The sequence below is a fragment of the Sipha flava genome, unplaced genomic scaffold (assembly GCF_003268045.1).
Source record: "Sipha flava isolate LNK unplaced genomic scaffold, YSA_version1 214_pilon_pilon, whole genome shotgun sequence".
Classification (NCBI taxonomy): Eukaryota; Metazoa; Arthropoda; class Insecta; order Hemiptera; family Aphididae; genus Sipha; species Sipha flava.
In genome coordinates this window covers 95198-122433 of record NW_020272832.1, presented here as the reverse complement: position 1 = coordinate 122433, position 27236 = coordinate 95198, and the positions used below count along the sequence as shown (strand labels likewise).

Genomic DNA, 27236 nt, shown 5'->3' with positions numbered 1-27236 from the left:
TTATTAAACTCCCGTGACGCAAAATTAAAAATTACTCGCATTTTTCCCGGTTTTCGTAAACATTTCTGTACCCAGTCAATGAAATATTATTATACTACTCCCAACACGATAAAAAGTATTTAGGATATTTAAAACGTTTGATACAAAAACCACTTTTTATCTCATTTCTTACAAACTACTTGAATAAAATTGAATCGACTGCAATAGAATACTTTATTCCACGTAACTTAACTGCTGTGTATATTATAAAGAAAACAACAAATTTGATTCGAATGTACTATCGAATCAAAACTATGCGAAAATCCAAGAAGGCGATACTAATTCCGAGGAAAGTCGTCGGAGTAAAATCTAAACATCTAAACGGGCGAGTCCCTTTTCGACCAACACCGTACCCTTCCTTTTTCGATCAACACAAAAATGTATATAATAAATTTAAAATAATGAAATAATAATATACAATGTTTGATTATGACGGAAACTATTATAATATATTAATGACGATTCAGGGTTTTACTCGCGTAACGAGGTTTTAGATTCACATACAGAGCATATAATCCCATTTACAGCAGTATCAAAGTTTGTACAAAAACTAGGTTAGGCTTAGACTTTAATTCCCTTTAGGGCGAAGCCCCATCCTCCCGAAAAGTGTCACGCAGTGACACTCGAGTTTGTGAGTGGAGCCGGTTGACGTAAAGAGCGAAGTCCTAAATTTTGTAAAATGAAAGTTCCGATTTTTCGAAAAAAAATTAAATGCAAACAATTTTTATTACGACAAGAGATCAAAACTAGATAAAAAATATCGTTCTCTTTTATATAAATATTTTAATAATTAATTTATAATTATTGTACATCATTATTTAATTATTTTAAATTTATTATATAAATTTTTGTTTTTGTCAAATAGGGAATCGGCCGAAAAGGGAAGGGTACGTTTTTGGTCGAAAACGGCCATGCCCATCTAAACGTACAGATCTATCAACATGTCGGAGTTGAACAATGGCCACGGGTGTACCTTTTTTCTTGACGGAGAACTGTATTTGAGCAATCGAGGATAGCGGCAAGGGTTCGTCGGTGACAAACAGCACCCGGTCCCGGCTGACTTTGGTGAACAATAGGATGTCGGAGAACAGCAGCGCCCAATAAGACCGGACGGACCGTCCTTCCACGCGGCTAAGGTCGCCGGCGAATATCCAATGGCGGTCCGGCGTGTTCAACGTGAACGGCTGCAACGTCGGCGCGCACAACGAAACGGTATTATAATGGCTTTTAAACGTGAATACGATCAGCGGCTTGCGCAGGAATTTGGTATGGGGGGGGGGAGGGATGTCATACATAAAAACGTATTATTTTCAATTTTTATAATACAAAAAAAAAAAATGCAAACCAGGCGAAAATTCATCCATTTGGGTTTTACAATAAATTCATAAATAAATTTTTCTGTTGGTAATGGAATGTCTCGATGTATGTTCGTCAACACGCAATCCATTTAACCGTGACTGCCCAGTCGTATTTCTTAAATACGTTTAACAAAAAAAAAATTAAAGACCATGGGGGATATATCCCCCATGATCTCGCCTTGCGCACGCCACTGAATACGATTCACACGGATGTGTAAATCGATTGATTGAGTACGTAAAAAAAAAAATGTGTAATAACAAAAATTATAAAAAAAAAAAAAAAATTATTTTATAATTATAATAATGATGATAATAATAATTTTACTCGTTATTATATCGTCGTACTGACCTTGCACCGGGTGAAAACGAGACGAGCTTCCAGATCGTTGAGCGATAGCAAAGGCTTCCCGTCTATGTCCGGTTCCATTAGACCAGATTCCGCCGTTATGAACCGATACGTAGCCTATAATATTGATTAACCTTCGTAATGCGCGTTGTTCGTGGGTCAGCTTTCCGCCGTTCGGACGGTGTGATTTTACGTAACATGTTACGGACGAATCGAATTACGGGAAAACTATTACGTTAATAATTCTCCCGGCACACGACTTCGGCCGATACGTGCAGGTGCGGAGGAGGACCGGCCGGGACGCGTGACCCCTTGACCGAAATTGATTCTCCCCGAGGTACATACATTTTTCTATTAACTTGTCCGTATGGTCCCGAACATTGAACAATACACTCTTAACCGATATTTCCTTTTCCGGACGTAAAGCGTGCTGATCATTCGGACCTACTCCTGGTTCCATCCTTCTCAGTCGTATTATATTTTTATTTTTATATCGATGTTCTCCACTCGTTTTCCTTTTATCTCCCCGGTTGAACGTAGACCCAAACCCTTGGACATATCCCAAAAAGTAAATGTTATAATGTCGATTCACGAAACCTTTGATTCTATACGGTTTTAACCGTTAAGTATTTAATACCTATTAAATTCAGTACAGCCTATACGATTTCTATTGCTAATCGTTAATAACTATGGATATAGCTGTTATGGACAGGTCTTGGTGATCCGGTTAAACAATTTATCTACCGGCTCATGACTGTTGGTTAAACGGTATAAAGTTTTTCTATAAAAACCACAGCGTTCTCGTATGGTAATATAAATAAATAGGATAATGTAGCATTAACGTGGTGTAAAATCCGATTGCGTACGATGTTTACCTTTTCGAGAACACTATTGCGTATTTTTGCTGTATAACAATGGAAACCCGTAAAACGACACGATCGCGCATGCGACTTGGCCAAATTTATACTAGTACATTTTACCGTTTTTGAACGTCCGTTAAACGTTTTGAAAAAGTTTCAAAAAAAAAAAATAAATAAATAAATATGTTGCGGCCAAATAGGATAATACGTTAATTATTGATAATAACCGGTAATCGGGTAAAAAGTTCAGTTTAATGCGATATTTTTATTCGTACCAATCAATGCCAAGTATCGTCTGCATTCTGAGGTAATTATATTTATTTTTCCCATGCTTTCTCCATTCACTTCGTTCGCTTCAACGTTCGTCGGTCGACTGATAAAATCTACAGCGGTGATAAGTTGTGTGAACTTTTATTTCACGGTAATCGTTTTGTTATCGTTTCCAATTTTGTATACACGTGATTTTCCAGCAATAATAGGGAGTTTTTGCACAACGCCGGTTAAAAATAACGTTGCACACCGTTAACGTTATTTACCAAAACGAGTCGATACGCATGCGCACCGAATAACGTTCCGCATATCCGTTTATCGTAATCGGTTATTTTAGACAATTTAACTGGCTCCGTTATCGTAATATCGGTTACCATTATATCGAATAATATAATATTTACTATTACGACGACACATCATTTTCGAAGCTTTTGAAAGTGTAACTTGTTAGTCGTGTGTTTCTTTTCGAATTTTACAATTATTTTTATTTCTAAAACGGAATACAAAAAGGAGCGTTTGCGGTTTTTTCAACCTTAGAGGGTTCGTTTTTATTACGGCAAGTGGTACGTTAAAACCCCTACAACGATGCTAACCGGTGGGGTGGGGAAATATTCAAAGCTTAAACATCGAATACAATTATAAAACGTACAACGAACAATAGAATAGAAAATTCATTATACTCTCACTCTAATATGCAGTTAATTAAAAACAAAATTTACCTTGTGTAAATAATATTAATAATATTTCAATTCGATGACGGTTCGTGTTCGGTTCATGATCTCACGTTAAAATAAACCTCACCGGTTACGCAAAATCTGAATTCTTATCAATTACACGATGAAGATGAAAACGATTCGTTTGGCCGAACGTTATTACTACGGTGACGTTCGACCGGCGTCATGCGAGAACCGTCTGATATTGCACAAAAACAAAGGACGTCGTCGTGCCGCGGGAAAATATCGAAAAAAGTGCCGCCGATAAGCGAGCGTACGCAATCGGATTCCACCCCGAACGCGGTGCTGACCACGTATTGAATCGGCCTCGTGTTATTTTTAAAAAGTGCCAGTGACTACTGTCTTGCGGTTGTCGTTTGAAAACGTTGCCGTTACCTGCATTTCGTGTACGATGTGCGACAGCGCTTCGTAATCGTCGTCGTCGTGTTCGGTGTTGATCTGAACGAGTTGCATGCATTTCATCACGTTCCGGTAGTGCTGCAACAAACACGCGGCACTTTAGGTCCTCGGGAACGTCACAACCCACCGCCGTGTCCCGCTATTTTTCGCGCGTCCGTTGAGTTTAACGTTCTACCGTCCCCGCGATAGCCCGCGTTCCACCCCTGATCGATTTCGCGTGATTCCAGCGATCGTCCAATCGGAATATTAAAAATTCAGTCTCGGCAGCGACACGCCATAATGGATCGTTCCGGCCGAGCTCGTGTAATACATACATCACCGGATTTTCCCCTCGTGAATATCCAAGTTCTAATCTACTTTGAGCATTTTTTTTTTTTTTATTCAATCGCTTTAAACGCAATATAACCCTTGTACGCAATAGGAATTTATTTTTTTTATTATTCATTTGAACGCGGTCAAGACGTTTTCATCAAACCTCAAAGTAATAACGAACTCCAACGCAACGGTGCACTCCGATCGCTACTACGAGAAACACGTGGTTTTCAATTGAACTCGCGCTAAGACCAGGCGAAATACAAACACGACAGACGCCATTGAAAGCGCGAAGTTTTGACCGTCACGCGGACGCTGTCGTGAAACAGAAAAGGTAAACCGCTCACGGTCGGCGTGCGATAATTGTTATTGAGAACACGGTTTTGGCGTGTCGCACTGACGCTCTAGGTACGTTCAGTTCAAGCGCGGCCGAAATCGCCTAGGGCCAATGTCCATACGGTATCGACATTTCTACATTTCACTATACCAATGCGTGAAAACACGAAATAGCCAGGGCACGTGAAGCTCCTCGAATTTCGAACGCTGTTAACGTCGGCTGTATATAGTAGTGCGATGCGTTTTACGACGGTTCGCAGCGAAGCAATGTCGACTCGCGCTACATACCTCCAACGGTTTGTGGATGAAAGTGATCAGATCCGGCCTGCGGTCGGGTATGGGCGGATCCTTGATGAGGTCCAGGAAATGAGGATTTCGGATTTTGTCCACGAGCACGCAGTCCGCGTGTATGATGCCCTTGCAGTATTTGTAATAGGCGCCGTTGATCTGATCGATTTTATTCACGTACGCCTTGCACGTGTTCCGCGCCAACATTTTCCAGTCGTTTTCGATTATGCGCTCCAGCGTGTCCTCCGTAGTGCGCAGCAACTGCAACGATCGCGCGGACGTTATATGTTTGTCCCGTGAGCAATAAACGGGCGTTGGGCCCGGGGTACGGATGAACGGAAGTAACAGGAAACGCGAAACGATCGTGGTGAGAAACGAAACAGAAAAAACGAAATAAATATTTTTTGCAACAACGAGGAGTCACAATTTTAAACAAAACGTATCTAGACTAATTTAATGCGTTGATCGGGACGCGTTGCAAAATCGAACGCGAAATACCCATAGATCGCAGCAGTTGGTCGGTTCCTATCGTTGCGCAGGGATAGCGCTGGGACGGGGAGCGGCTGTTCAAACGACGAACGGGCGGGCCGTGGCGACTATTGTTACGCTTCCCGCGATCATATCCCATAGATCTGTGTCCGGCGTGTGTGTTCTAAGGTGAAAACCATAAAAAATCTAAGATCTGAAAAATCTAAGCGAAAAACCGTGTCGTCGTCGTTTCTCCCGAGGCGATGCGCGCAAGATAAAGGCTGCTGGGAAAGAAACTCTTTGTTCCCTTCCTGCCCTTGCCGTTCGTTGACAACACATCCTGTGCACGGTATTTTTGCGGTTAAAACGGGATGTTACATACCTCTTGAACGTTTTGAAAAAGCGCCGAGTGTTCTTTGGACTTGAGTACGTCTTTGCGTTCGGCCAACGGCAACAGATATCTTCCAATGCCGAATTGCAAACACAATACGAATTGTTGCTCGGCCGTGAGAAGCTGATGAATCCATCGGAGTTGCGAGTCCATATCGCCAGCAAGGTTCTTGGAAAAAAAAAAAAAGAGAAGTTCATAATTTCTTTTTCTTTATTTTTTTTTTATAAGAGCTACTGCAAAAACTATTGAGTTCAACAGTTGCACGTATATACGTATATTTCATAGTTAAATAACTTACAGTTATAAATAATGATACATTTTAATACTACAATGTTTGATTGAGAAAATAATGAATATTAATTATTGTAAAGATGAATATAGATAACGAAGGAGTAGATAATGGAATGAATCGCATAATTGATTAAATCGAGACATTTAATCGTACGTTTTCAATGAATTATGTCCACCAAAAAATTTTTCGCAAAACTATCTGACGCGTGTTCGAAACGCAAAGAGAAGTTAGACGTTACAGGTCAGTTGAATATACCTGTATTTCATTCATATTTTCGATTTATTTTCTGTTTAAATTATCAGCACAATAATTTAAAGTGTATTGGTTGGTAGTTTTCTTTCCTTAACACAATACTCAACTGTAAATAATATGGTTTCTCACGTTATGTAACGATGGAAGTGCATGCGTGTTATACGATTTCGTTAATTTCGAATAAAACACACGTGCGCTTTTTGTATCGAGTAAAGTGAGCGCGAAAGTTTCTAGTTTTGTTGCGATGACGAGTTTTTCAGAATTTTTTTTTTTAATAAATGGAAGTGAAAAATTGTTTCAAAAGCCGAGTATCAATTGATCGATACGAACACAATTCACGTTACTTAATTTCAGCGCGCACACTGCATTATTCGAATTGTTCAATAGCTCACGGGGAAATCATATTGAGGTAGCGGCGAGCTTTTTTTTTTTTCTAAACAATTTTTAAATTAACCGAACCCTGCATTTTTAGCGTTTTTCATCGCGATAACTTTGTCGCATTTCACGAATACGCCATTGCCACGTCGTTCTGCTGCATAAAGGCGAGCGAAACGGTTTCTATTTCCGAGTGACGTTTATTGTTCGATGCTTTGTGTACGTTTTAAATTGTTATTGTTATTATTTTAAACTAGTCCGTAAAATATATAATCTAGATCTACCGAAAAACGTTACGGATAAAAACACGAGTGTTCCACTGTATATATATATATATATACGCGATAGTATAGAAATTTAAATCGATCCCAAAAACGTTGATTTTTATACGTGGTGCTGCAGAGTTTATGGGATGACGTGTTTTATTTTTTATTCCGTAGGGTCATCGTTACTTTTTTAAACGCTAGTCGTAAGACGCGTGTTAATAACAACGAGAATGCTCCGACAACGTGATGGCTTTCAGAACTTTTCAAGTGGTCGGTGGTGGGTTTTTTATGGACTGCCTGTACATATATATATACATATATATGTATATTTTAACGATCCCCTCGCTAAGTGAAAAATGTTCGTGTGCGTCCGCACGTAGAGGGTGCGTATAACGCGCCAATACATGCGATGACATCATACTTTTGAGTTGATTTCGAATTTTCGCGTGTACTATATTATACTGTAACTATTATTGTGTTATACTGGTACATACATGTGGATAGTGGGATCAAAAGTGTTCCGGAATTTAATTTGATTTTTTTATTTATACAGTTTAAACTTAAGTATAACCTTAATGTCCATTAAAATATTGTCTTTGGGAACGGAAACACTTACTCTAATGAGTTCGTAATTGCTCGAAATATCTTCGATATCCATCTATTGGTATGACCCTGAGATTAGCCGTCACATTAGCTTTAATTATTTCAATCGTCGTTAAATGTTCACCTTTGAGTCCTAGTTTCAGATGAGTAAATGGTCGGAAATCAAATGGTGCAATATCTGGTGATTGTGAGAATTTTTTGCTGAACTGCAAAAGATGTGTGACGCGGTGTGATTCGTAGTGCGAAAACCGCCCATTTTCCCAATTCTCCGGCCTCTTTCGGCGGATCGAACTTTTTTAAACGTTTTACAACTTCAATATAAAAACTAAAGTTAACCGTTTGTCCATTTGAAACAAACTCCCAGTGAATTAACCCTTCTCCAGCAGTTTTTCCAAGCTTAAATCAAAATTTAATGCGGGCTAGTTGCTCAAATTGCGCCATTTTAACTAAATGCGTAAACTATATTTCGTAAAGATTCGATAACGGTTAACGGGAAACTAATGTAGTTATAACGATTATACCTGTAAATGGTCAATTACGTGTACTTTTAATTTCAATAATCATATTTGTGATACGTAAAATATTTTTTTTTTCTATAAATAAATTCTGAGAACTTTTTGATCTTATTATATATATCTATACACAGGGACGGCGCGAGGGGGTGGGTAATAGGGGCAGTTGCCCAGGGGCCCGCGACTTAAATTATAATTAAGGTCCCGCGGTTCTGATTTGACTGAACTTAAAATATTTTATTAATATAAATTATAAGACCCAACATTAATTTTACCCAGGGCCTCCCAAACTCTAGCACCGTCACTGTCTATACATGCGCGCGTGAACAGACCTATAGATGATTATTATTATTTCAATGTACAGAATGGCCCGTTACGTTTTCCTGATGGGATCAAACATCTCCTTTTTTTTTTTTTTTTTTTTTACAGCGTTACAGGCCATTTAGGCCCTTTGCTGTCAATACTAAATTCTTTCATTCTTCTCTATTATACGCATGGTTCATGTATTCATTCCAATCTAACATCTGCTATAAATGTTAATCTTTTTACTAATTTTTTTTGGTTTGCGTTGTTTATAGCTAAAAAAAAAAAAGGCAACAACAAAACAGCCTTTTTATGAAACAATAAGTTGTTACGACAATTTAAATATTTTATAATAGGTATTTAAAAGTATAGCTTACTTATTGTTATATATAATTATAACATTACTAAATATCCTAGTTCTATTTCAATAACTAACGGTTAAGGCACCTAATGGATTTAATCTACTTTGTGCTTACGCTTATTTAAGACATAACCACCCTGTATAATATATTTTAATACTTTAATTGTTTTATTATATTTATTTAAAGTGTTCTTATTAATTTTCTATTTTGTTCTATTTTTAATTTTCTTATTACTAACGACTTTGTGTCACAAACTTTTTCTTTTCTGCACAAACAAGGTTTTTGAAAAGAGAACCAAAGATTAATGAATTTATACACTTTATAACATATTATAACAAATTTGGTATCAATAAATAATATTAATTCCAGAGTATCGCAATTGAATATTCAAAAATCAGTTTCGTAGTTAATCGTAAGTTTTGAAAAGAAAGAACGCCGTGTACGGTTAGACGCGTACTTGTTAAATATTTAAATATTAGTATTAAAATTATTTTTCTGTAATTTAAATTCATTTGAGATACTTTTGGGCAGAAGTATTTCAAATATTTATTATTATATTTTTTATTTAAAAATATTAAATATAAAATTTTCAAACAAGATTCTTAGTTTGGTTTTTCGATTTTGAAGAAATTGCTTATGGTCGACAAGACGAAGTGACGATTATAAATGTTGTTACAGGCAAAAAATATTTAAAGATATGAAAAATAATACTTCCCGTATATCGTATATCTATTTGGCTATTTATATTTTATAGTATCGTAGAACGGCGACACCCCGAATCCTAGTATCCCACATACTCACAAACTCCAACACTTGTTATTGGTTAAAATTAATTTATTACGTTAGTCGCTACTCACTATAAATTAATGTAATCTTGCCGTAATGTTTTCATAATTAAGAATCTGATAACAACAAAGCTTAAAAAAATGTATTTAAAAATATTTGAAAAATTTTTTTTAATTGAAGTATTTAAATACCCATTTGAAATACTTTTGAAAAGTATTTTTAACAACATTGGTTAGGCGTGATAGTTATTGCAACAAATTGATATGAACTGCATAACCTTTAGAACAACAGAAGCTTTATTACGTACACGGGGATTCATTCGTCACTCCAGCGGTGTGTATTACCACCGGAAGCCGTTCAAACGTGTAAGTAAAACAAACCCAACGGTACTAATCACGTAAAATATTCGTTTGGAAACGAAACCAATTATTGGATTACGGTTCGTTTGGTGAAGTTTTCCGTTTCCGTAGTTTTCTATAAGAAATGACAAATTCAAAAGTTATTTTTCCATGTCGGTCGTGACGCGTACGCGAATTCGTTACTCTGTTTACGAAACGCATCCCCCGAACACGGAATAATTAAATGGTACGACAAAAGACACGTGAAATAATCATCAGCAATGTAATATTTGTATTTTCGGAGACGTTTTCACCGAGAAAACGTGCTGGACCACAACCCTGTGACGACGAACGCTTTTGGGCCGGGGAAATTTACGCCACGGATATTCCCGCGGGACGTGCTCGGTATGTGGTTTACGGTTTGGCGCTGGTACGGTTAGTAACGAAATGATTCGATGCAGATGTCGCGCACTCGACGTCGGTATTCATTTCGCCCGAGGCGATAAGAAGATCGTTAATAGTCACTGGCGCGCGGAGGAATATGGAATGTGGGGTACATAAAAATGTATAATTTTCAATTTTTATTCATTACCATTATGCAAAAAAAAAAAAAATTAAATCAAGGCGGAAATTCATCCTTCCGGCTTTCACACTCAATTCATCAATCATTTTTTCTGTAGATAATGGAATGTCTCGATGAATGTTCGTCAACGCAAACCATTTAACCATGACTGCCCCGTCGTATTTCTTAAATACTTTTTTAAACGTTAAAGTTCAAAAAAAAGAAAAAACCCATTGGGGATATATCCCCTATCACCCACCCCCCCTGTGCACGCCACTGGTTATAATATCTGAAACGCGCACCGTGAATGCGTTTCAATTCCAAATAATGGTCTTGTAACACATAAATGTTTTAACGAAAGTGGTTTAAGGTTGAATGAGGATCGAACAATTTGCTTGCATCCAATTTTCAACAAATACGTACGATTTTCAAATTTTAGTTCGTAACTGTAAACATTTCTTAAATTGCGATCGAAAATTCGATGTTTAGGTATTGTATTCGATGAAAACTTGAGATGGAATCTTTACACTAATAATCTGGTATGGAAGCTTCGCTCCGTATCTTATACATTTGTTAAGCTTAGGGATGTATTCCCCGTAGAGACTATACTATATTTTGCCTTTTATCAATCCATTTTTCAATATGTACTTCTAACGTGGGGAGGATTAAGGATAATTATTTAAAAATTTGCAGTCAAATCAAAAAACATATTAAGAATAATGTTACATAAAAAAAAAAATCGCTCGAAGGCTCAACTAAATTAAACTATACGCATTATCCCTGTTAGATATTTATACAAAAAAAATTACATTCGTAGTAAAAAAATAAATACAAGTCGGAACCTAATTGATTTTTCTCGGTTAAAAACAAATATGGTATATGATATACCGGTGAAGTATACTAAAACATTGTTTGGGAAATCTTTCGTAGACTATTTGTGCTCGAAGTATTTTAATGAAATACTAATTTCGTACAAAAAAAAAAAAAAAAAAATCATCGTGGCTAATTTAATGCGAAGAAAATATTTTATAAATGGCTTATTTCAAAACTATCAACTTCTTAATAAGAGTTTACATTTTTGATGTTTCGTTAGTTTATTATCTTATTATTACGTCCATTGTTAGTTTTATTTACTAATTAATTAAATGACTTAAAAGCTCGGTATCATAATCGATCATTTTGTTTTTAATATATTAAATTTGTCCTAATTATGTTCTTGTTAATGTCAATCTAGTAATGTAATTATACAACAGTATTAGGTACATTTATTTTATTTTATGTCTCTAATCTTATAAATCGATCCGAATGTAACTCTCTACTAAGTTACAAACCGAACTTAAGCTTAAAGACGTATATATATATATATATATATATATATAGATGTTACAGTTAAAACCCGAAATTCGTCAAAACTAGTTTTAACCAGGACTTCAATGTTGATACTAACTTTAAAATACAATTTTATAACAAAAATCAATCAGAAATAAGTATTATTTTTGTTATTTGTTTTGACAAGGCAAACCGTCGTGGCAGTTAGAGTTATTTAGAGTTGTATGGCATTTATCGTAACTTAATTTATGAAAATAAATTAAGATAACTTCGACCGGCTGGCGTCAAATATCCGCTATCATACGTAACAATGGTATTAATATAAAGTTATGTAATGACTAAGTATCTTGCTTTAAAATTTATGTAGAATAAATCGCTCCTTATGTAAAAAAAAAAAAAAAAATATATATTTTATGTAACTCTAAAATCCACAATAGTTAGGCTGTATATACGCGATAGTCAGCCCTTTCGACAAGCTACTGGCAACGGGTCCGGAGCGGAATCGGACGGCTATTTCATACGACGTTTCGTTAAAATGAAAAACCGTTTTTTCCATACGTGATCGTATTTTTATTTTTATTTTTTTTTTTTCGATCACGGAGCGATCAGACGAGGAAACTGTTCTTCTCGCCGACGTTCACAAAAGTAAACCGAACGTTTTGAAATACGACGCGCAGTTGCTATTGCGGTTGGCAGGTCGAAATAAGACGTCCCGGAGGACGCTGAAGTCAGCAGGTTGTTGGTTCGTCGGAGGTCCGCAGGTGTACTCGCGAAAATCACGTGTACGATGCGAACGTCTAGCCGGAGGTTAACGCGCGTCAGCAAAGGCGATAACGTGGGGGGGGGGGGGGGGGGAAACGAATTAAAATATGTATACACGTTTTCTCGTCCACGTAGACCCGTCGGAACACGTTAGCGACGACGGCAGCGATGACGTGCAATTTGTTCGTGTATTTTTCAATTTGCATAGCAGAATTTAAACGAGCCGTTCCCGTCTCACGCGTTAATTGCGCACGTGGTCTATCAAAAATTAAACGTTATGTAAATCGTATTCAAATTAGTAGCGCCGTAACCGCTTTCGCGGGTTTTCACGAGCATCAAGCAATTTCCCGGCGAACGCAACAATAGCTTCTTTTTTTTTTTTTTTCATCCTTCAACAAACATTAATTGTTTTCCGGACGGTTTTTTAACCGACATTCGACGATGTAAAACGTGCAGAAAAAATGAAATAAAAACGCGTGTAAACCCATGAACTTCTCGCGCCCGGACGATGATTCGTGGCGATTAACGGCTTAGATTATAGACAGTTCGGATTTTCAAAGTATAAGATCTTAAGACGTTTACAACCGATTTTTGGTACGCAACAGGCAAAATATAGCGATGAAAAATGATTCATTCGAAGTCCATACACTATTTTTACGTTTCATGTTTTCGTTATTCTATTGCGGTTTCAAAAATATATAGTTATAAGTGTTGAGTAAGTTTAAAAATGTAACAAAGTACTTTACTCGTTACTCATTTATTACATTTATTGGAATCACTTTACATTTCAATTTATAATCGAAAAAAGAAAAATCGTATGCACACATTTATCGGTACAGTCTTTTATCTCGTACATGTTTTTTAAATATAATTCGCAAATATTAGATTTTTGTTCAAAAGTTTTTTGAATTAAATATACATATTTGTACCGCGTTTTATCAGACAACTTACTTATGTATAAAATAATTTCCATTAAATTTTTTTTACGCAATAAACATTTTAATGAAATCCAAATACATCCAATACTGATATTTGCGCAATGTTTATTTGTTTTGCCCGAAACGTGTTACGAACAAATAAACAATTCGAATTGACCCGAAAACAACTACGTGACATTAAATGTTTTTTTACTACCGAAAAAGTATTCGATCACATACCATGTATCAAAGTGGTTCATTAATTTTCAAAACGATATCGATGTATAGGTATCATGTACAGCTTTGTATGTTTTTGATTTTTTGAGTTTATTCTAAAATGATTTATGCGTAATACAAATTACGAAGTGTATGCACGATTTATCAAACAGCAAGCGCATGGTCGCTAATGAACTGCGAAACTATTATTAATTTATCATATCTTACTAATTATAGTTCGAGAACTTTCATTATATTTTTGTATTTCAAACGCTATCGTCAAGAACGTGTTTTAGAGTTCACTAGACTTGTCAAAAAGCTTAACCTGTCCGGTGCGTTTAAATTATTTGTGTACGTTACACGAATAACTCGAGTGTTGATCTGGATGAAAAATTATTAGAACGGTTCTACGTTTACCGAGTACATTTACGGTGATAAACGTATAAACCACACGGAGCAGAAACTACGTTTCCGGGCAAACAAAGTCGCAATACGTTTCGATGTACGTCATATTTTCCTGTACGCACGAACGTGCGTGGCCAGAGAACTCTTTGGATCCAACTTGGATTCGTTTTCAAACCATTTATTTTCGAAAGTACTACGAATTTCATGTCACCGTGTGAACACCCAAAGGTTTTGACATATACACGGTTAGCCTTTCAGATACATACAAATCGCTTCTTAAGGGTCGACCAATTATTATTATAATCGCGTACGGGTAATGGACGTGCGTGAATCCATAATATTTTATCGAATCATTTGAGCGCTTACATGTAGGTACAGCAAACCATCATTCATTATTATAATCAGGGCTACGATTTGTATGCAACAGCATGTTTTTTTTTTTGCGACTTCTGACTATCGATTTTGTCAGTAATGTCCACGAATCACCTCGTTATGATATAAATGGTGGTGTTTTTATTTTACATGTTTTTGCATATTTTGGATAAAATGCGTATTATTGCATGTATTGATTAAAATAGATATTATCGCATATTTAGATTATATGAATGCGAAAAATTAATGTTTTATAGTATTTTTCGTAATTAATTTTTATAATTTAATATTAATATTTCGTATTTAATTCTAGTTTTGCTGATTAAAGTATAAAACTTGATTTTTTTTATCAAATATAAATTTTATTCTTCAATTATATTATATTAAGACAAACAGCCAACCACTGATGTATTTCAATGAATAAATATTTTTTTTTGTAACTACATATATATTTGTGCTTATCTTAAAAAAATTTAAATGCAGATTTCTGCATATTTTGGTAAGTAAAATGCATATTTTACAATTTTTTATTGCATACAAATTTTAGCCGTGATTATAATTATTGACGAATTACACACATGTGTTAATACCATAAAGAGGGACGAGTATCCGTGCGATCATCCCATCAAATAAAATGTTCGTCGAGTCAATCGAACAAAGCGCCCTAAACTGTTTTGCAACGTACACATAACAAGTGAATATTTTATTTCCACGAGTTTATATGTTTACATTTGGTAATAAACCTTGACGGGCGGGTCTTTTAACAATGAATAAATAATAAAACCATGTTTCAATGACAAATTATGCTTTCAAGTGACAAAAAAGTAAAATTTTACTCTTACTACACCATTATGTGAACATAATTTAAACCGTTGGGACTAGGAGAAGCCCCAAGAGTAAAGTGTTATGCGGCACTTAGGGTTGTAAATCATAAAAAAATAAATTAAAACAATTCATGTACGGAACAAAAATTAACTAAACGCGTTTATGTACAGAAAAAAAAAATAATAAATAAGGGTTACAAAATAAATAATAATAATAATAATAATAATAATAATAATAATAATAAAAATAATAATAATAATAATGCTAAAATGTTATACGAAAACATTTTCACAAAAAAAAAAAAAAAATGTACAAACACATCTATAACGAGTAGCAGGAACAAAGTACGACGACTATATCAGTCGCATGCAACAATCAAATAAAAACAATACAAACATAAACGAGAACAAATACAAAACAATATTATGCACGTGTAGAGCACTACCGGTGTCTACAAAAATAAATAAAAATCTTGAGGACGCGAGTTTAGCAAGCTAAAACGTAAATTGTATAGATATATGCCTACGATCTAAAATACAAAAATACTGGTCATTCGGTTATAAAATAATAATGATATCGGGGTACGTGGTCAGTGTCGGTGGGATGGGGGGGGGGGTTCGTTGCTGAATAAACGCTATATAGTTTATATCATAATGTGTGTACGACTATGGGTAATGTTGATCAAGTTCTTACTACTGGCATTTATGTACTGGCTTAGGTTAGGGTTGCGAGAAACATGACTAACGTTGATCGAGGGTGATGGTTTTTCGTTATGAATCGACAAAAATCATTACAAACAATAAAACGAAAACTAATAATAATAATAATAATAGCAAAAATAATAATAATCATAACAAACGTTGAGAATAAAAACAAAAAAAAAAAAAATAAAATAATAATAATGATGATAGTAAAAGGGATTTGTATTTACACGAACACACAACTACTATGTACGTCTGTGGTTGTCTCGTTAACGAGTCAAAAGCACACGAGACCGTTGGTCATACGACAACGCCGGAACCTACCTCGGACGTGAACGTCACTTGAGGTATGTGAAACCTTCGGGCCGGAGGCTCCTGCAACGAGACGGTCGTATCGCTCTGGGTCACCGCCGCGGCGGCCAGGCTCAGCACGCCGGGTATGGACGCGGACCGCGGCGGCGGATTGTTTCTCCGGTTGGCCGTCGACGATTTGTTGTACACCTCTAGGGACAGCTGATTTCCGCACGATCTGCACGACAAAAAAAAAAAAAAAAAAAACATTAAAAAATTCAAACACAAAAATCACACAGGCACCCAATACGGGATTATCGTGTCGCGCACGTACAGTGCAAACGGCCGTGGAGATAACCAAACGATGAGACATATGGTCGTGACTTGCCCTTTAATAAAATTTGACGCATAACCTCGAGTTGGGTCCTAAATTTCAAAAAGAGTATGAATTGCGTCCGAACGTATTTTATCGACTACATGAGTTGGGTCCAACCTATTTGCGTTACCCAGAAGACACCATGTGGAGGTTGGCTAGAAAGTCTTTCGAAAATTTTTTTGTTTTTTGTTATACAAAATTGACGGTCTGATGTGAACATTATTAAAATATTAAAATTATTATTCAATTAGAATTTTTTGTGTGTGAAAAATTATTATTGAATTCGTTCGATTTTCGATCAAATTTTAATTTATTTTTACTTTTATCACTAATAGTTTATTTATAATTATATGGTTGAAATCACGGAAGAAATGTAAAACTCACATCTTTTACTAAGAAAACTTGAGTTGGGTAATTAAGATAACAACAAGATAAAATCAACCGTGGATCCAATTCACGTACTATCGAATGTGACCATTGACCCAATTTGAGTATTATTAAATAACACCACGGACCCAACTCCTGTTTTTTTTTTTTTAAGCAATAAATATCTCGAGACCCAACTCAAGAGTTTTCAGTTTGACGGGAGACTGAGAGATATTCACGAGGGCAAAGAAAACGCGATTAAATCTCTAGAAAATCTGGATATTAAATAAGTTACTTAACAGTTACGAAATTCTTAGTCTTTGGTTTCCACATCATTATAATATTAAGTTTAATTATTTATTCGACTTGGTTACCTACCTACTTATTTATATATTTATTATTTATCTGTTAAAGTCCATATATATATTTATATGTATTTATTTATTCTTTATTAGTTTAACTCTTTAACTTTCATATTATTTATATTTTTAATAATTATTATTGCAATAACATATGCCGATGCCACATGCTAATAATATAATATAATAGAGCAAGCGGCAACGTACGTCGTCGGATTCGCGGATAAGAAAAAAACAAAAAAAATTTCAAAGAATGCGGTCGAAAGTAACGCGAAAACCTCTACTGTTATGCGGTCCCGAATTATTTCACGTGTCTTAACAGTCGACCCGAAATGTTCGAGACGCTTACTGCGCTGCTGTTGATGGGTTCGGAATTTTTGGACTGTTATTTTTCCGTTACCACTAGCACCGCTATTAAAATCGCTTTGCGTACCTATCGCACCCCGCAGTCGGGTCCCAGATGTTTTTGATAAGATTTTGATCCCACATCGTGCTAACGTTTTCCATTTTATGTCTCAACAGGCTTAGTTACCGTCTACGGTTGGTAAACATCGATTAAACAAAACATTTTCAACCGTATCAAGTGGTCGGGAAATCGATGGAAGACGGAGGTTCCTAGGTCTGTTGAAACGGAAAGGAAAATGTTATAAACACATTAAATAAATAAATAAATAAATAAACACTATAGTGTTGTGCAATCCTTTCCGAAAAACATCTGAGACCAAACTTGCACGTTACTTTTTGAGAGGCCCCGGGCAAAACTTATTTCACCCACAACAATAGTCATCTATAACCAATTAAAGGCCTTAGCATGTGATCATATTTAGTGACAGCTGCACGTGATATCGGGTAATGACTGATCAACTTTAAGAAATGCGATTAAATAAATTTCCTATGTATCCCGGTCTCCCATACTATGCGGCGTGCCATACTGGATATATTAAAAATAATATTGTTGTTTAGTTAATTGGTTTTTCATTACACGTCAGGCAATCCACATATTTCACGTTTTGTTTTAAGCTTGAGTTTATATTAAGTACAAAATGTTTTTCAATTAAAATTTTAAGCGCGTGGCCCTGGATAAATGCCCCGTTTTGCCTTCCCCTAACGCCGGCCCTGCCTCTGGTGTTCGGAACCCGACTCTGATGCACAAGCATAACGGCGTAAAGATATGTCTACGTTCATATTATTCTCAACTCCTATCCCTTATACACGGGCTTTGAAGTTATTTTACTCACAAATCCGCTAACGTCTATCGAGTGCGTAGTACGTATGTTGACCGTTCGTTTTGAATAAAAGACGGATAAGCTCTGATGAGCATTGTTATCGTAAATCGCGATAGGGTATAAAACGGGAAATGCACTCGACTCAAAAGCTCGTACGGAATTTTGAACGATTTTGAGTCGATAGCGGTTTTGCGGACGCAGTTATTGTTAAACGAAACTAAGTCGTTTGGGAAAAAATTAAAAAATTATTTTTCAATATAAAGTTTTACATTATTTACTCGGTTCGACGGTTATGAATTGTATTCGCATAGACATTCAAATTGCAGAACACGTTTCTTAATCGTAAGAACCATGATTTACAAATTACAGTAGGCACTTTACAGTTTGTTTTTTTACTGACAAGAAAATGTATAAACGAATTTCAAAGTAAGATTATAATATTTATTATAACGTTTCATCGTTGCATCAGTAGTTCATTTTGTTATATCAACAGTTCAACAGTAAATCGATTCGATATGCACTATTAAAATTGGAACTTTTTTCGGAAGGTTGAACAAGGAAATATCATAGTAATATTTTATGTTTGAAAAGGACAACGAGAGTGCCGTATTCATATTGGTAAAATGCATACAATTTCCTAACTCGTAACGCATTAATATATTTTTCGGTAATAAATAAAACGACTAAAAAAAAAGTTATCATTATTATTATTATTATTTTTTTTTTTTTTTTAAGTTGCATTACTATGAAGTATCAAATAAAATATTTTGTTATATTAATCAAAGGTAACCCGGGTTTTATTTATGACTAGTATACCAATATACTATTTGTTTATACCTATAGATGTTATAAACACGGTATACACGATCGAATGTGTCATTTAAAAACGTGTCCATAAATAGTACATATTCACGGACACATACACACATTTGTATAAAATGTATTTGTGATGAAAAGTATTATACATTTATAAAGAAGACAAATGTGCTGAAGTTTGCATATATTTGAATTTGAATGCGCACGTTTTTATGAAGTATATATTATTTATTTTGAAACTGAAATACTTACAACAGCTCGGTCCAGCTGCTTTTTCCATTGAATATGAGAAGTCTATTATTTTTTTTTCTATTTATATCACATAGATATTTATACTACGTTTTTTTTTTCGGAACACTCATATTCATATGGAAGGAATAAAATAAATACGTGGTTATTCATTCGTAGTCGATTTAATATTTAAAGCGTATTCCGTTTAAATTGATTTAAAACAAAACTCAAGTTGTTTTCACGAAAGTTGTTTCCTTAAATCGTTTGAATTTAAATTATCTAGCCCTAAGTATCCAAGACGTAGTGTGTTAAGAATGTACTATGGAACGTGTAGACCTAACCTATATAGCCGGTGTAAAAACATACATTTAGATCAACTAAGTCGTCGCCTGCGGACTTGGCAGTAAAAATGTACAAAAACCGCAAATACGAGTAGTATATGCACGGTTCACAGAAATCTTTGTTTGACTAGAAAGTGGAAGAGTCGGGTTTCGATGTGTGAACGTGCTAATACACTAGTGAAACGCTAGCAGAACGCCTTTTTTTTTTTTTATTATTTCTCCTTAAAGAGTTATTTTTTAAACTGTTATTATAACTTGCACTAAAAACGTGTAACAGTAAATATAGTCGTACACATTATTAATGATTACACTCGTATAGTATTTGTTAAATTTAATTAAAAACTATCACTACCGAAGGTTAATTAAAATTAAAATAAATGAAAATAGATATCGCTTTGATATATAACGGGCACGAGAAAAATTATAAGCAACTCGAAAACAATTAATTATCTTAATATTTCGGTGTAAATCTGATTATTCCTTAGTTATTCAAATCCCTCGACAAAGTAGTGTGGTCGATATTAACAGTTAATTTCGGCTACACTACTTTAAACCGATAGTTACTGTTGGTTTAACCTCAAGTTATAAGAATTACAGCACAAGTGTCAGCTAAATGTAAGTGGATATATTCTGGATAAAATAGATAATATACTTTTTGAGTTGCGCACGTTGTACCATCTTGATACACGAAAGTCGCATCCATTGTTACACGTACTTATTCATTGTCCAGAGATAAGGGGTTAATGTGAAAAGTATTTGTTAGAAAAGTTTTTCTTATTTCGTACCCGTTATTCTTTGGTGGTTATTGTCGCGAATATCTACGAGTTACATAATATTCCATTTGTTTGGAGACGCGAAATAAAACGCGTTCTATACCAAAATCCAAATAATAATTTCATACACTTGTTGCGGAAAAGTCAAAAGATCACTGTCAACTGTATTCACGTCCTTAGAAATTCCGTACGTATAAAAAATAATGTAGAAGAATACCATTTTTTTATTCTTCCTTTTTTTTTTCGTATTCAAAGGAACAATTTATTACTGTCGCGGAAAATACACCAGGTTGTACGTTGAATAACATTTCATCGAGTTCATTGACCAATACATTTAATGTTGGCGTTTCGATAAAACATAAGTAATTGAATCTAATAGATTCGTTCTAAATAATTTTCAAATAAGAAAATTTTATAATGCGAGAGTAGAACAACATTTTGAGAGTTAATTTCCTTTTTCCTAGTGTTTTTTTCTTTCTAAATCATGTTATAATACAATATAAAAAAATTAAAAAAAGACATATTTACTAACCAACCATTCTCTAAAGATGACATTTTTAATTAAGCCGTTTAAAGTCAATGTACATCATTAAGAGGGAAATGATAATTTTTTCGTTTGACATTGTTTTATATATATATCGTTTTAAATTTTAATATTGCGTCTGTTGATTCGATAATAATCGTATACAATTTAAAGCGTTTTAACAGAAAATATGTTTACGATTTCATGACCATTTTATTATAATACATTAACCGGACTAACATGTTTAAATGTTTTGACGTTGGAATTAATAGTTGTTTGAAATTAATTACTGTAAACAAAATGATCATTTATTTAAAACGTTCGTTATTTCACGAACGAAGATACGGTTATTAAAATTAAGCTAGGTCGTTAAATTTCATAATGCGTAGAAACGATACCTATGTAATTGTTCTGAATTATAAACATAAGATCCCGTATATTGGCGTACAAAATTAAACGAATAATCGTTGCGAGTAAACTCACTTGATTAATTCCATGACGTCGTCTTCGGCCATCATTACTACATTAGTTTTATTAATGAACACTACGTAGTCACCGGGTTTCAGATCAGCTTGATCCGCAGGTAAACCACATTCTACTCTTTCCACCCTAAGCGCACAAAAACATCAAAATAGTTGACATCAGTGGATTATTCGTCACAGTAGTTGTATCAAAAAATAAACGATTCCTTACCTCGGAGGATGAGTCCACGCTATTGAAAATCCAAAACTTGAGCCTGAAGGTTTTGATAGCCGTTTGGTAGTTGTAAACGGAGTTCTGCCATTTTTGCCATCCTTGGACGAAAGTGGTGGGTCCAATTCAAGGTATTGCAAGAATTTGTTTTCTTCGTTGCCTGCGAAATTCGTATGACCAAATTATTAGAACACGCGTGATAAACTTATACGACTGTCATAATGGAAATCGTACAAAGTTGGAGTTGGTGATCAGTTATTTATTCGTTTTATCTCTGGACGCGTCAACCACAGATTACAAATTCGTATGATAAATGAATATGCACAAAGTTTTGGCACTACATTAAGGAAGCAATCGAGCGTGTCGAGAAAAAATAAACATAAGTCAACGATAACGGTGTAAATGCACGGTTGAAATGGGAAAATGCGATTTGTGTTTAGCAAGTTGCTAGGAAATTTTCTAGAAAGTCCGACGTGGAACGAGGCGTAGAGAAGCGAACGTATGAACGGTTACCGGAAAGATATTACAATCGAGTAGGGAAAAAATTCGAAAAGAATTATTTCTACTCGGTAGGGGATCGAAAAGGAAAAATAAATTGGCGTCGGGTCTAAGGTCTGGCAACTGTAGAAAGCAATAATATTACGGTACTAATCAGTACCTATTAATACCTAACCGTGCGTGCATGCGATGGGATGTTCTAGTCGAACGGATTGATAGGTACGTTTTTGATAATAAACAACGGCCACGTGAGTGTTAAAACGTACACGGAAACTATGGCAGTCGGTTAAATTTCTACTACGAACCCCCACATCGCGTGAGAAACCGCGTTTTAGGAGCCATGAAACAATATTGAGCGCAACGCGTAAATCGGAACACGACGGCAGTTATAGCGTTCAAAGACGTTCGCGACCGGGAGCGCGCACACTTACCCGATGATTTCGCGGTCAATACGTTATCTTTCTTTGGCTTCTGATTGCATTTGATCTTGGTGGGCGCTGCAAAAACACGAGAAACGAAAACGGTTAATTTTTCGCACGGAAACCGTACCGCTGACGTTCCGACACGACAACGATAACAGCGAAAATGCGTACCTGAATCGTTACTAGGCGTAGGATCGTCGTCGATCATGATGTCTTCTTCGTCGTCGGTACTGAGCATGGTCTTCACCACGGTCAGGTCTGTAACAGTCGGGTCGACATTTAATTAAAACGTTTAATCGCGACAACGCGTCGTTTCGAACGCTATCGAAACACGCGAAATACTGACCTTGCGGCCGATGAGCCGGCGTCGAGTGCGGCGGCATTCGCCCGGGACTTTGGGGCACCAGCTTGAACGTGCCGTTTATTTCCTGAGAAGAAGAAAAAAAAAAAAAACGCCACAGTCAACAACAACACGCGGGCACGAAACGGAGTGGGGTTGTTAATATCGCCGAACGCAGTTCGGCAATATCTCCTCGTCAATCGGGTCGAACGGTTTAAAGTCGCTCGTCCCGCGACGCGGCTTTTAAGTGCCGCATTAAAAAAAAAAAAAAAAAAAAATTAAAAGAAAGGCTGCACACATTTCAATGGGCTCTCGACACTTGAAGAGCTTCGTTAAACAACGCGTACGTCGACGCACCTATGCCCGGACGAGCCATTGTTATCGAGTGCGGAAAAAAATTGAAAGTCGAATCGTTAGACACACGTTTAACGGGGACGTTTCGGCGCGATTGACGACGGAGCTGCGCGTTGCGACTGACACTTACCTTTTTGACGACGTTTCTGACCGCGAACGACATGTAGCCAAGGAACTCGCTCCGCCTGTGAACACAAACAAACGGTTAAGTGACGACCGTGACGCGCGCGGGACCCGGATGGCGGAACGGAAGGGACGCGGCTGAGACGACTGCGAACGGTCGGCGACGGCATGTACTACGGCTGGTGGACTCGACCGCGACGTTCTGCCGGACCGGACGGGAAGCGACTGGCCGCCAAACGTTCCGGCGTCGATGCGCGCGCGGTGCCCGCCACGGGGGTCGTGCGCGCGCGCGCCTCATCGATCGGCTGCAACCCCTAACCGCCCCCGCGCCGTTCGCTCCACGCCCGCGCAGCATCCCTCGAAACGGATCTAGCCCTCCCCGCGGTTCGGCAGTCGGACGCTAACACTACGCGCCGCGGTCGGAAGCTTTAACGGCGAAGGGTTCGCGGCCGTCTCTCTCTCTCTCACTCTCTCTCTCTCTCTCTCTCTCTCTCCAAGCCGCGTCCGGAGGAACGGACCAACGTTTTATCGTCGGCTATGATACCGTACAGCACAGCGTTGTTACAGGATCGCGCACGTATTATCGGTTGTGATCGCCGGTGGAAGTGATGGGCTCGCGACGGAGAGCGGACAAAAAATGCGGATGGCCTTTTTTTTTTTTTTTCCCCCAGCCCGGACGACGGCAAACGGGGACGGTCGTTGTGTTCTTCTTGTTGCGCGCGCTCTCTCCCGGTCAACGTGAACCGTACCGCGTTTTCGGTTCGACTCTTCTTTTCTAGACCAGCGCGAGTGTAACTAATTCAAAGTCCGATTCGCGCTCGCACGACACGACGGATGAAAATCGCTCACCGACGGAAACGCATTCGATTCATCCGGGTTTTCGTGAAAAGTCGTGTTGCGATCGGTGCAATAATTTCCGTTTACAAATGTGATACAAAAGTGCACGAGTACATAATAATGTTTATATTTTAAACGAACCGATTCCGGCGGGCAACGCGACAAGACATTCTTTACTGGAATGTTTTACCGCGGAGCACGCCGAATCGGCGCGAACTATCGTGCTCATTTGATTATTGACAGACCGAATCGTCGCGTCGAGTCGTGAACAGGGCCTAAACGTCGCGAACAAAACGTCCGACGCGAACGACGGATGGACAACGCGTGTCCGGCGAGACAGTTTCGTAATCGACGCGACCGTTATAACAATCGTCTCCGAGTAGACGTGTAGTCGGCAGAGCGAACAATAATTATTGCTATTATCGCGTGACCCCTTCTTTTGTAACGGGTGCGCGAAGTCAAGTACGCGCTATCGCTCTCCGCTCTATGGAATCGGCTTGCACGCCATTCGAACTAGTGATGGGAATAATCGAACGATTCGATTATTTAAAATAATCGAATGATTTTTAATAATCCAAATGATGGTACCAGACATATTTATCAGAAGCGAATCAATCGGATTGTTCGAAGAAATTGCGTGTTTTACTCATCGCCCATCGTCTATCGCAATTGATCGGTCGACTCTCCAACAGTATTGTATTACTGTTCATGTCAATCTTAATCGTAGGTACGATTCCCGGTATCGGTTACCGACACACCAACTGGTTTTATTACGTATGCATTGCATTTGGATTGAGAAAACGCATTTCACTATCGCCCGGACAGATAATCATTTGGTTATTTATTCGAGCGGTTAGACCATGAAACGTTCGATTGTCTTGATTTCATGTACTGATCATTGGACCATTGAAATCATTCGATTATTCTCACGACCGATTCCAACGCTGTTTCGACAGGGACGTTTCGTACGCGAACACGGCACGCGGCGGCTTGCAGGAAACGAGTCCGCGTGTGCACCGAAACGTGTGCAGCGCGATGATGTGGTCGTTCTATTGCGGAGCGATACGTGGTTTCGTACGCGTAAAATCTTTTACCGTGACGCAATACAGTACAATATTGCATGCAACACGGGTACGCGGAGTGTGTTCTACAACAACCGTTTACCGTATTCATTGTTGTACCGCCAATGCGTCGTCCGAGAGCGTAGAGCGCACCGCGGCATTACAATGGCAATAATAGAGCGGGCATTTCGAGACTTCAAACGCGGTCGGGCACTCGATGATTCTCGACTCTTTCGTTCCCCAACGCACGTCCGTCCGGGGCGGTATACCCCGCGAAGTTTGGATACGGTCCGTCCGGAAACGTGCCGACCAGTGTCGGACTTGAACCGAGCAAACAGATGGTGCACGCAACTCGAGGAGTTCGTTTTACGTTGTGTATATTGCTTTTGGCGCATGCGAGAAGGGGCTGCCGCTGTACACGTTCGCGAATGCAACGATAAGTCTTACGGATAGAAAATAAACGTTGTAAAGGCGTTATGATTTTAAATCTATTTCACGGAAGCGCATTTCGAGGTTCGTGTTGAATACAGACGCACAAGTATATCGTAATGTTTGTTCGCGCGATTCCGCGTTTAACACGGAAGAGTTAAACGAAGAGTTTTACTAACGGCGTTTTCGCCGGTGCGCGTGTCACCCGAGACGTCGGTTCTATTTTAACGGACCGGATCAAATCGATCGTGAAATGATATTTCGAACGAATGTAAGTTAGGAACGAGGAACAGAACGTTGGTCTCGTGCTTGCAAGACTAACAAGTTTAGAGGGACACGAAAACGCGATCGGAAAATAATAAAAATCAATGTAATGTCGATTACCTTTTCGATCTGTCTCGGTGCCAAACCGATATCAATATTCGTTTGCTGCGATCCTCTTCGATTAGCGGCACGGAGAAAGATTCGTCGAAACGCGGGTTGGTAGAATTGTACCGCACTCGAGTCTTGTGACACGTCCCTTTGCCGGGCACCAGATAAACCTGTACACAAACAACTCGGGTTAGTTTTGGTCCGATACGTAGTAAGTAACGGCGACGGATTTACTTTGATATAAGTGTTGGGCGGTTCGCCGTCCGCGCACACCAGATTTCTGCCTCGTTTAACTGTAACAATACAAACACGCGCGTGAGTTCAAAAGTTTTTCGTCCGACAACAACAGTCCGTCTGGTTTACCGGACGAGTGTGTACTTACGCAAAACGGTTAAGTGCGTCAGATCTTTGACCCCGATGAACACTTCCAGGCCGGAGGCTATAAAACACGAAAAACGAAATGCGTCAAGATCATAGCGGGGAGAAAAGCGTCGTTCGTACGCGTCTTACCTCTGTCGGACGAGGCGGCCGGGGTGGACTTTTTCAGGGACTTGCGGTTGCGCTTCTTGGCCGACGAGTCGGACGGCGGCGGCGACACGAACGACAGGCACCTGCGCGACCGGAGCGTGAACGATTCGTCCATGGCGGCCGGGCTGCACGGGTGGCTGCCGCACGCGATGATGTCGTCGTCGACCGTCTTGGAGGACGCGGTGGACGGCAGACTGGCGCACGCCGTCAGGGACCGGCCGACGGGCGTCTTCCAGTAGTCGCTCGAGTCGTCGGGGTCGCGGCGCACCGGCGTGATCGGGCTGGGCGGCCGGGTCAG

At 37.9% G+C, this 27236-nt stretch overlaps 1 protein-coding gene across 1 annotated transcript in view; it reads right to left on the bottom strand.

Moving 5' to 3' along the window:
- Positions 1-27236, bottom strand: part of LOC112682900 — a gene marked incomplete in the record, with an annotated part of 75501 nt that overhangs the window by 31236 nt on the left and 17029 nt on the right. Inside the window, 16 exon segments of the mRNA XM_025553667.1 lie at positions 1013-1223; positions 1747-1860; positions 3983-4084; positions 4943-5203; positions 5793-5969; positions 16304-16508; positions 21765-21890; positions 21975-22134; positions 22904-22969; positions 23066-23152; positions 23241-23322; positions 23719-23773; positions 26423-26580; positions 26645-26703; positions 26793-26849; positions 26921-27236. Coding sequence (XP_025409452.1) covers positions 1013-1223; positions 1747-1860; positions 3983-4084; positions 4943-5203; positions 5793-5969; positions 16304-16508; positions 21765-21890; positions 21975-22134; positions 22904-22969; positions 23066-23152; positions 23241-23322; positions 23719-23773; positions 26423-26580; positions 26645-26703; positions 26793-26849; positions 26921-27236 — 2236 coding nt within the window.